General features: G+C 36.0%; 1 protein-coding gene across 1 annotated transcript; it reads right to left on the bottom strand.

The window, feature by feature from the left end:
- Window positions 1–595: 595 nt before the first annotated feature.
- On the bottom strand, window positions 596–12,099 carry LOC111347454 (uncharacterized). The gene is made up of 19 exons (XM_088750670.1): window positions 11,747–12,099; window positions 8,858–9,775; window positions 8,112–8,662; window positions 7,965–8,024; window positions 7,042–7,249; window positions 6,740–6,847; window positions 6,255–6,342; window positions 5,417–5,507; window positions 5,281–5,330; window positions 4,865–4,994; window positions 4,646–4,749; window positions 3,894–3,996; window positions 3,642–3,792; window positions 3,481–3,562; window positions 3,299–3,365; window positions 3,069–3,151; window positions 2,509–2,629; window positions 1,632–1,673; window positions 596–1,507 (listed from the first exon to the last, which is right to left on the bottom strand). The coding sequence occupies exons 1-19, from the start codon at window positions 11,802–11,804 to the stop codon at window positions 1,355–1,357; spliced, it is 3,168 nt and encodes a 1,055-aa protein (XP_088606796.1). The 5' UTR covers window positions 11,805–12,099; the 3' UTR covers window positions 596–1,354.
- Window positions 12,100–12,371: the final 272 nt, after the last annotated feature.

Below are 12,371 nucleotides of genomic sequence, written 5' to 3'. Positions count from 1 at the left end.
TGATCGACATTTGAAGAATCAGAAAACTGCAGACAAGATAAACATGCAAAGGGGCGAAGTAAGGGGAGGTGTGAGTCTTTACGCTTGAGAGCAGCAAGATGCCAAACCTAACATGCGGAACATATAACTTAACAATACGTAACTTGGTAACGATTCACGTGATACATGGTCATCATTTAACATATCTATATACAATTGAAAGGGTTTTTAAAGTCAAGTCGTATGTAAGTGCTTTCTCTGATATCAGAGCCGGAGCACTCTTCACGTGAAGAGAGAAATGGAAGTGAATTTGAAGATGAAGGACATTGAGGTACGTCAGGTTTTAATTCTGAAAATGTCAACCACCGATCGAACAACTCATAGGGACGATCTGTGACATATTCGACAACTTTTTGCTTTTTTTTAGAAGACAATAATATAGCATTAATAAGAATGAAAAACCACAACGCGAGTAACCATTACATTTCTTCAGCCGAAAATGCATTGCGCATTATTCGCGGGAAATTCGAAGTCGCTGCTTGAAACTTATTTGGAAAACGATCAAAAATCAGATCGCTTGGTAAGGCATTTTTTTTATGACAATTCCGTTGAGAAGTACATTTGAAACATTTCGATAGTTTATTTCTAAAAAGAGTAAAGGTTTCCTTTAAATTCTCAATTATTTATTGATTTGTTTTTCAACTTTAAGTCTTTCCTATAGCTGCTATTACTACATAACGACAAACTATTTGACAAGAGGCTCTGAGCTTATTCATTACTTAAAGGGTTAAATACTGTACCATTGTTTAAGAATAGCTTACATTTGGTACTGAAGATTTCAAAAAAGCTAACTAACAAATAGAAAAATAGTACTAATGATTTCAAAATCAAAAGACGACTAGAGACAAACACAATATTCTTTAAAAACAACTAAGTCTCAAAATGCATTAGACGAGGGCACAACATATCGAGAGTAGCGTTGAACCGTTTGGAAAAATATTCAAGTAACAATTAAGTCCTGACCTGTAATTTAAGGGATGACAACTGGCCTCTGATTAGATATTACAAATGAATCAACAATTTTCTTCGACTAGTTTAGCGTAAGTCTAAATATCACTTCATATCAACGATTAAAAATGGAACTAAGCCTTTCTGCGTTTAATCAATTTTTGAACGATCTCAAGGATTACTGACTTTGAAAAGCTGGCTCACTTTGGTATAGAATCTCCGTAACTAATGCCAGTAATGACTGTCACACTACAAACGAGTTACTCCGACAGCCAACGAAGCGAGCAAAACGAACTGACTTTACCGTCAGATTGAAACTGAGGATCGCATTAAACATTTGACAGCTAGTGGCAGCCTCATTGAAATACTATTTCAGTTCAAATTCATGGCTAGACTGCAACTCAACTGCCCCCTCCTCGCCAACAACACTTGGATTGATTTGTGAGCCCTTCATAGTGGAATTTCCGAGATATGTAGATGGAAAAACAGTGTTTAGCTTTCTTTTCAATCGCTCTTGAATCTGTTGATGACAATCGAAAACAATGTCAATTGTGTAGCTAGTATTGATATATTCAATGCAGTAAATTTAATGTATCTAACTTTATTTATCCGAAAAACCCATATCTGTTGAAAGTTCATCTCACCTGGCTGTTTCGCAAACAGTGTAGAGCAAAAATCAGGAACCCCTGAAACAGAAAAATGCTCTTAAAATCACTAAGGTTTTTTTTTTTTTTTTACTGTATGAAGAGTTGAAAGAGATTTAGAATTTCTTTGATAATTTAATGTAAATTATACTGCATTTACACACGCAAAACATTTTAGTATAACCAGGTTAGGCTAAAAAGAAATTAGCGATTGAGAATTGAAAAACTGAGTTTTTTAAAGTTTTCATAGTAATTGCAATATGCTAATCTAGACGTTGACAAACATTACGTCAAGCCACCTCTATGAAAAAGGAAACAAAACAAAAAAATCAAAACAAGTTTAAATAATTTAAGAGCCACTGACTGTAAATATCGAGAAACTGCCGACAGTTGCAGAATTTTGTAATTCATTTTATTATTCCTACTTTGATAAACCTTTCTCCAAAAATTATATTAAAAAGTTCTATCGCTCTTTGTTTTCTTGGCAATATCGAAAAGTTCAAAATACGCGTATATGACTGTTGTTCTCTCCGTCTCCTATAAAGCGATGGAAAATTATGCATTCTCGGCAACCTAGTGCAGTTTCTCGATAATAAGGGTTAGTTGCCCCCAAGCTTTGGGGTATATGTAGTAGTAGTATTAAAACGTTTATCAGTTACAATAGATGGCGTAAAAACTGGCCGGAGATTCTGTATCATAAATGATAATACAGATTAATTACTGATTTCTCCCTTCTCCTCATGTTATTTATCCTTTCTTAGGACCAATTCGATCTCGCAATAATTAAAATGTAAAACCATGAAAACTGAGGGATTTGTACACCACTACTTTCTAGTGTGATGAATTCAATTTCATAAATCACAAAATTAACGCTAACCTGCGTAGAGTTGAGAATGGTAAAAATGTAGGTGAAAACTTTGTGCAATGGTGACAGAAAACCAAACAGCCACGTGACACCCAGCAGGGGAATCAACACCACGCCCGCTTTAACGCCAAGTCTAAAAGATGAGAACAATTGCAACATGGCATGGGAGTTAGTCTTTCCTTGATTTTGTTCGCATTAATTTATCAAATTTAGATAACCCACAGATTCCATATAAAAAGGAAGTAGGCGAGTATCATAGACCAAGGTGATGCCAAGATATTAGGCCGACCGTGGGGGAAGCAGTGGATTTTGTTTCTCCACGAACCTCAATGATCCGCAAGGAGAAGCCTGAGAACTAAATTGGAAAACTCGTTTAAATTTGGAAAAACGAGAACGCAATTTTAAAAATTGCATTGCTTGGAGGAATGCATGTATATTTATTTGCATGATTCACCTAAACATATATTTATCAAACTTCCATTTGCTTGTTTTGTTGTTGTTGTTGTTGTTATGCCTTGTTTTTTTTGTTGATTTGTTGTTTTTTTTTCCGTGTGTCATATTTCAAAACATACCTTATTTGCTTGCCGTAGTTGTCTTCCGCTAATGGTTCTACAAGCGTAGTAATCTCCCTTATGACTCGTATCAAAATGTTGAGCTGAAAAAAAAAAATTAAAAAAATTAAACTTTATATCGGAAAATGGACGTCGATCAAAATAAAGACGAGAGTCAATTGTTCACGAATGTGTGACAAAGAAAAAGTTCGAATATACGAATCATCATATGATATGAGTTATAAACTTACTGTTTCGATAAACGCCACAAATGCCACAAAAATCCAGATCAGCTTATTAGTCGAAGACAACCAGCAACTGGAGAAAAGGAAAGAAAAAAAAAATAATGAAAGAAAATTAATATTCCAGCCGATGAAACGATATCTCTTTCAAACCATCTACAATCTTTGGCAGAAGCTAATGATTTTCTTACTATTTCTCACTGGTGTAGCTTTGGAGTCCATCTTTTCCAGAAGCGATGCCCAGTGAAATACCCACCATGACGATAGGAAGGCCTTCAAATAGGGGGAAAGAAGAATGTAATGTATGTTGGGGAATCATATACCAAATAAGGCGGTAGATATTCATAAATACCCCATGACATGACGTGATACATGTGCATCTTGGTGTTGATATTGTACACCTTTACAACAAACAGGTAGAGATAAATTCCCTCGACCAGCATCCAACAGAAAGCGGCCATCAGGAAATACTGCATAAGAGCTGCTGCTGTGATACAGGCAGACTGCAATAAAGAAAGAAAGAACACAGAAGTACATTACCCGGCTGTGAAATAAAAAACAAAAAAAAAAATTTCGTCAGTGAATGTGGGAACATTCAGCTTACCATGTTTTTGGTGGCGTTTATCCCGACAAGAAAGATAATCTGTCCAGCTCCAAGGGACACAGAAAGACTTAAACGTACTTGTGACAGAGGTTGACGAACATCTCTGACGAAGAAACGAAAATAAAGGAAAAAAAAATACAAAGAGGAACGCACGACAAATCATATGATTATAATCAGAAGCAAAATTAAAGTCAAAGGAAAGAAAAACCAACATGCAATAAACACAAAATATGCCAATAAATGCATAAGATATTCGACATTCCCAGTATATTTGGTTGCAAAGAAGTTGGAAGGACCGCTCTAACTAAAGACTTACTATTTCATAGTTGCGTTTTATTTTTTAAATGTCCGTTATGAATTAAAGGAACTGAAAGCAGATGAACCCTATTGTCACTGATATAATGTGGTACTTGTCCCTTATCAAATATTTCATAGATTGGCTACCCGAGCAGGAAGATGGACCCATCTTGCCCACTCCGGATTATCCACTTAAATCCCTTGTTCCTTTTTGCGTCCATAAAAACGCAACAAAAGAACTCGGCCAATATCCAGCCATCTTGACCTCACGATTGGTCAATAACGAACATATATTTTACGGACTTAAGTTACGTATTATCCAATCCAATAAACACCAAGTTTTTTTCAAATCGTAGTTTCCAAAAGAGATTTTTACAATCATTTTTTGCACGTTCTGGTCTGCTTTATGGAATCAGCTTCAAAGTCATAACTGATTGTCTGGTAACAGTGCTTACGTGAGGAAAGAATACAGGATGATTGTCAAAAGCATCCCGACGATGGAAAGGCTTAATCCTACGTAGGTGATTGTCTCCAGGATAGTTCCGTCCTTCTTGGTGAGCTGTATTAGGAATTAGAAACAAAACAAAAAAAAAAATTAAGATTTGATTAATTGACCAAATGGATGAACTATATGGAAGAATATTCGAAAATACGTAAATAATTTTAAAAGATACCTTTGTGCCACCACTGTGAAAGTCAACTAAGACAGCAAAGTAGGTCAAATGATTACATCTACAAACTGTTTCCACTGAGCTGCTCTTCGCTGAATCTACATGACAACCCTCATCTGCGAACCCGTCTGGGCTAAAAAAGTTCATCAATGAATATGACAAAAAAGAAAAAAAATATGTGAGATAAGCAATCGGAGTCTCAAATAAGAGTATTGAAAGGCCTATTTGAAGAAAGGCCTATTTTGTCTAGGTGTATTTAGACCATTAAGATACCCTCGCCCCATTCTTTATAGATAAACTATATGACAAACATTCATTTCAGGTACAAAGTATTTCTAGGAGCAACAGACAAACAGATAAAAAAATCCATGTTATTAATCTAATTTTGACGTTGAATAAGAAACGTATATGAATTTTACCTCATGCTGGAGCCATTCCAAAACATGCAATGCCTCTCTGCCTCAACGACCTGAAAATATATTTTATTTCGTTTGAATCAAATCAACACAACATAAAAAAGGACTGAGATTATCTTTCAGCGCTAAAACTAACTACCTCTAGGCTTCTGAACTTCAAGATGACATCTTGTTGTAACTTTTCTGGTTTAGGATCCATATCTGCGGTCATTATCCTGGTGTTCACAAACCTGTAACGAACATTTTCCTAAGAATTATCTGTGTTGAGCTTATTAGGGTTATATTCTAAAAATGAATGAAAAAATTGAGTCTTTTTTTTTATAGGAACGTGCAAGCCTTTAAAAACAACAAACGATGTTTGATTAACCGAGTTACCAGCCCTCGAATTACCGTTAACATCCAAACGAACTGGACTGTATCATTCAGCAGATAATAGGCTAAAAAAGAGTGTGAGGTTTTTTTCGATATTCCTATATATTGGTTCCTAAGAAAATCTATTTTGAAGTTGGATAATAGGAAATAAATCTCTGCGAAGTCGCAAGAAAGTTTTCGTAAAGGCCCCACACCCTTTTCTGCAATAATATCAGAAAAATACTTTATCCAAGTTTCATCAAAAACATAACCTATTTGAAAATCCGTGACTTTGCTCTGTTCTGCTATAAAGCACGCGGAAGCGGCTAGAGCACGAAAGAAGTGTAGGGAGAAACAAGAGACGTAGTTGAGTGCAAATCGAGATCCGGAACGAAAGCCCTCATAAAACGTAACTTCTGCTGAAGACCCTAACCTGGACCATTACACCTTTCACTATTTGGTACCAGCTATCCTAAAACACTCTTCAGGCCATGGATTGCTTTCTTTTTTTAAAAAATTCAGCGTAGAGCAAAAAATCGATGTTTTGAAAATTTTTACAAGATATTGCTGAAAGCAGACCTGCTATGCTTGAACTAGGTCTCAAGTATTTCGTGCATCAAGCTGACCTTGTATTGTCAGTTTCATTCCCAACAGATTGATTTGTCAGTAGTAGTTCGTGAAGATCCTTGTACACACACGCTACGATCACGGACCCTGAAAAGGAAACAGACGGCAAAAAATAAGGGAAAGGTATCGGTGTATGCCAAAAAGCAAACCCTTAATCTTGAGAGGTAATTTATGTTTAATGAAATTTGAGTTCGTACGGTAATCTTGCCCAAGATATTTTTCGAAATCAAAACAGACTTTAAATGTTTTTGACTCTCCTACATTGATGTTTAACTAACCAAGCCAACCAATTGCTACTTTTACACTCGATATTGCATCATTTACAATATAATTAATTGACCCCAACACTCTACTAGCAATTATTATCTTGGCTGCCTATTTTACTGCTGTTACTTTTCTGCTTGATATTGACATCTTAAAAATACCAACACAGTATGCGTGTTTGCTGTTCTTTCGTCCTAAATATTTTCCCAATAATACAAACCATTTTCTGCAAAATTTGCAGAAGATATATTGATACTGGCTTGCCATTCTTCTTCCTTGAGAAGGAAGTCACTTGTATTTTGGCGGTAGCCTAATTGAATTACAAGAGCTGCCGAAAGGAGCAGAAGATAAGTGAGATATTAGTGACAAATGAGTAAGTGCGTGTTTCATAAGAATTCAATAAAGACTTGAAGGTACATATTTAGACAGAACCAAATTAAGATTGCCCATATGTAATTGGGTTTAATAAGATCCAGGGGAGAAAAAACAACAAATGTGTAAAGATCTCGGGTTTTAACTCACCCATTTTTTGGTTAGTAATCTTTTTGGAAGGTCTTGTCTCATTCAGATGATACTTGCTGTACTTAAGAAGAAATTTCTCGAAGGCGACTGCCACCCGAAAGATGGCTTCTGTTCTTTCCTTTATTTCTTCCTTAGAAAGTTGGCCTATGATAGCTTTTGTTATGTTTTGACACAGATCGGCGAAGTCTTCGAACAAAACCATTGCCTCCTACAATTACATAAATATTCTTCATCAATCTTACATTAACTTCAAGTTTTTCAATACCTAATAATGTTGTAAACACGATGAAATTTGAATTTCTGAACCAGGACAGTCGACAAAGGTAGACAGGCCTGTAATGATGCAAATTTGAGTTATAATTTCAGATCTCTCTCGAAAAAAACAGAAACAACAACAACAACAAAGAAGAAAAGCAACAAAGACCAAAGAAACAACAACAAACGTAAGTCAAACACAAGAACAAGGAAAATTACAAGAAAAAGCCGAAAACAACAACAAGGACAAAAACAATAACAGATAAGAAAAATAAATTTAAAAAATGACAGATCCCTGCAGGTATTTACTTAGTTATTTCTGTTTGTTTGTTCCTTTCCTTTTTTGGTTTTGTTTTTTTTTTTACTCGTTGCAGTATGCTATTTAACATGGAAGAAGGAATATCGATACCATGTGCCTGCTCAGAACGCTGCCTTCTTAAATATTTGATAAATTGTATCGTGAGAGAAAAATGGTCGTTTCGCCAAAAGAAACTCGAAAACTATTTAAGTTTCAGATCTCCTGAGATTTCGAAGAGTAACCTGTCTACAACAGATTCTTATAATGCTCTTAAACGCGTTCGCGTTTACTTTAAGATGGTCACTTTCGAGATAATGCACTTGCTATATACTTAAATGATTGATGAATAAAAATGAATTGTGATAGATACCTTTAGGGAACTTTCTCTGCTAATTTCTATTCCATCAAGTTTACAAACATATACATTTGCCTAGGGAAAAAAAGACGACATTTTTAACTAACGCCATAGATTGTTGAAATAATGAGAGCAAGGGCTAGGAGAAATTACAATACATACCAGACTCTCAGTTGTTACTGGCGGCGATGATCGGCTTGTCCAAGTTAAAGATGACAATGACGATGACGATAAAGGAGACGAGGGCGAAGAGGAAGATGATGACATGCATACTGATGATGATGGTGATGATAATGATGAAGATGATGATAAGGCTGGCAATGACGATGAAAACGAAGATAACGATGACGAAATTGACAATGACGACGATGACAAAGATAACAGTGGTGACACTGACAATGACGATGATGACGAAGGTGATGATGATGACGACGATGTTAATAGTATTGAGGATATTGACGACAATGACGATGATGATAATGACGATGACGATGACGACGATGTCGAGAATGTCCAAGGAAGCAAGTGAGATGATGATAACAGCGTTGATGGTGGATGTTGTGGTGACAATGGTGATGATGATGATGATGATAATGGGCACGACAACGACGATGATAGTAACGATAATGAGAAAGTGGATGACGATGATGACAATGGTGATGGTAAGAGAAATGAGAATGTTGTCGGCGACCCGTGCGATGATTGCAAGTGAGCTGTATGTTAAAGCAAAATCTCACTATCAAAATGCGATCTCAACTAATATCGGAACGCTCCCATGGAATAGAAGAAATTTGGAAATTGACTTTCAAGATATCTTTTTTTTCTTAGAGGGGGCACTTATAAACACTTACTCGTGGTCTATTTATCTTTCAAATGGTACTCACTAAAAGTATGATAATTTACTCTACCTTCTGTAGCTGATGGTTGAGTTCTGATGACTTCAGTTGTCGTAGCTGAGGTAGTTACAATAATATTTGACGAAGATAAAGTCCTGTAATTGAATTTTGAGGTGCACTTCTGCTCAGTCAGTGAATTGACTAGCTGGATTTCTGTCGTGTTACAAGAGCCAGCGTCGCACTTTTGTTTACACTCATTTGCGGTGCAAAACATATGGCATCCATCTACTCCCCCGTTGCACTTCTGATCACACTCTTTCCCGCAGCATTCCAGATTACATATTTTAGCATCGCAATGTTGCAAACATTTACCGCTACTCACGTAGCATTGTGCATCGCATATATCTATTCTTCCGTTGCATTTCTGTTCGGGTATATCCTGTATCGCACTTCCTGTAATGTGACATTCCTTAGCGTCACACGTCTGTTTACATTTAGTAACAATACAATGCATGTTGCATTCATTCACTGCACCATTGCATTTCTGATCACACTCTTTCCCGCTGCATTCTAGATTGCATCTTTCAGCCTCGCAATGCTGCTTACAATTACCGCTACCCACGTAGCATTGTGCATCGCATCTTGCTAAAACTCTGTTGCATTTCTGTACTAGTGTATCATCGATTGATGCACTTACTGTCATGAGGCATACTTCAGCATAGCACGTCTGTTGACATTTACTCGCGTTGGAATACATAATGCATTCTTTTACGTTTTTCTTACACCTTTGATCACACTCTTTACTGCTGCACTCTAGGTTACAGCTTTCAGCGTCGCAATCTTGGTTGCAATTCTTTCCGTTACAGTCAAGAGAACAGTTATAGTTGCCTTCATGGCACAGTTGGTCACACTTTTCTTCCTCCTTAAAACATTCCCGTGAACATGGGTTTTCCCTGGAGTGGCAGATATCTTGGTCGAGTCTGGCATATCCTGGAAAAAGAATATTTGAACAAAAAAAAAACAAACAAAAACGATGATAAAGATAATCAGTGTCGCCATCCTTTGTAAGATTTTCTTTTTTTCTTTCTTTTAAAGAGATACGACATTAAATCACCATGGTTATGCTGTCTAAATTTAAAGGGCTATGTTGGCTGAAAGTCATTAATTATTAATTGACACCACAGCCCTGAAATGGGATTCACAGGTACGCTTCAAAAGTGATGTTGCTGGGGTTGTTACAAATTTACCAGAACAGATGAAAATAAAAAAGAGCAGCATACAGCTTTCAATTAAAAGTTTTCATTTATTTCGACTTATTTGCCATGTATTAACAGCATCGAAAATTAACGATAGAAACATCAGCGTCTGATGGTATACGATTTTTGAATAAGTCTGTAAACCAAAAGCTCAGAATGAATAATTTTTTCCTCCACATTTGGTCATTTACATAGCGCTCATATCCTTTGGTGAAGGCGATTGTTTGTGACATCAGTAACAACGAAATCTTTCCAAAGCCCGCGACAAAACATTGTCTTTGAAATACTGTTCCCATTGATACTAATGGCAGAAGGAAAGTATCTAAAATGCTCATTAAGCACACCCTGGTTTGACTACGGTGTATCCTTCTCTGATTTATGGATCGCGATATCAAACGCAACTCCGGCCAATACGAGAATATATTTTCAGCCAACTAGCCGCCAAAATTTTGGTGATTTGCAAAATCGGAAATTGTATATAATAACATTCTCCTAGAGTGTTTGCTTGTTTATTTGTTTTGTTTTTTTGTTTGTTTTGTTTTGTGCTTTTGTGCGTGGGTGTGAATAAACGCGCGTGTTTGTGTGTGTGTGCGCGCGCGCACGTGTGTGTAGGTGTGTGTGTGTGTGTGTTTCTCTTTTTGCAAGAACTCCACCACCACAAAGTTATCCGATTTACAAAAAGAACGAGAGATAAATTCTTAATTCAGAAAACAAACATTTAATATTTTACTTTTTGCATTCATTTTATTTTACGAGCGATGTAGGAAAATAGAATATGACTGAAGCAGTTCACGTATTGAACTCATCTGAAAATGTTTTTTTATTTATCAGTTTCTTTATTCATTTTTATTTTTAAGAAATCAGATATAGCACGGGCAACAACGATTTTTTTTCAGAATAAACTTCAGTTTTCATGTTTAGACAGGTGGAAGTAAAACGTCCCCGCGTTTTTTTTAAGTCCTTCACGACAAATTTATGAAGAAAATTACTTTTTAAGGGGGACTGCCTTGTAGGCGGTTCCTATGGGATTAGCGTCTGAAGTCTATCTACAATGGATTTTCCTTCCGAATTCTAAAAATTACTGTGAGGAGTTTTACAATAAGGTCACCATTACTGGAGACGTACATTTTTATTCTGTTTAACAGTGTCAATTCTTCAATTGTCATTTGCACAACGACAGGAGTTTGATAAATCAACAATGACATGAAAGCTGAGAATTCAAATAGAAGATAGAAAGAAGAATAACATTCTGTCTTTTCGCAGAGTCCTCAATTTGTGAGGTTTTTTGAAATGTAGTTTAGATAAGTTGTCCAATACACATGCGTCTATTTTGATCATTCCACAGAATCCATATCTTTGATCTAATTCAACAGGCTTGAAATAAACCTTTATTTACATGGCTGCGTAAGAGTTTCACCTTGAAAATCTACTTAAGTTGAATTGGGCTTATAGCTAACATGAGTTATCTATACTGAGCTCAGTAATGATAATAGACCGGTATCTCAAATTACGTCCTCGTAATACATGAAGATGAGAACTTCAAAGGTTTTATCTCTGTCCCCGTCCTTATTTTCTTCCAAGGGCCGTCGTGAGGGCAAAATCTTCGAGTCCCCTTAGGGAAATCTGATGAAGTTATTCTTTTTGGAGTATGCTTGTGGTACTAAATGAACTAAATTTATGTTCATAAAAGAACTTTGGTACTCACCCAACAAAGTTATTGATACTAGAACAGGTCCCCATATCTGACATGCTTTCGTCAACATCTCCCTTCCCGTGTAGCTTAAGTTTCTGTCAGCGTTACGTTCAACCAATTCTGTTTTTTTTTTCCAATTTTTATAAGCTGAACATTAGTATAAAGCTCCCTCTCACAGTATCAGTTCGGTAGGAATATTTTTTTTTTTAAATATTCTATTTGAATCAGTCTCCTGCTGAAAGAATAAGCTTTCCGCATGTGTTGTTTTGAGTCAAAATCAGCCTTCTTTTGCTAACTCATTATGCAGGGAATTGAATATAATGCAAATTTTTGACATCTTATCTCCGGTTAAATTCCATTTTAAGAAGCCCTAGCACCTGTTTCAAACAAATACGAAAGAATAATCAATCAATATCAAGAGATACTCTTTCATTACGTTCTTCACTAATCTTTGAAAATAATAAAATGAAATAAAAATTAATCATAAAGTCAAGCTCGAGATAGTAACTTTTGGGTATCAATTACAACAGGAACTGCAAATGTCACTCTTGCAGTCAACTATTCACTGTGAGTCTGTTTACTCAGCTATTTAAGCAACAATGTCGGTCTTTTTAGAGCATTAACATAACACAAGCTG

Source organism: Stylophora pistillata, chromosome 2 (genome assembly GCF_964205215.1).
Source record: "Stylophora pistillata chromosome 2, jaStyPist1.2, whole genome shotgun sequence".
Classification (NCBI taxonomy): Eukaryota; Metazoa; Cnidaria; class Anthozoa; order Scleractinia; family Pocilloporidae; genus Stylophora; species Stylophora pistillata.
The sequence above is the reverse complement of the archived record's forward strand: the minus strand, read 5'-3'. Positions and strand labels throughout refer to the sequence as shown.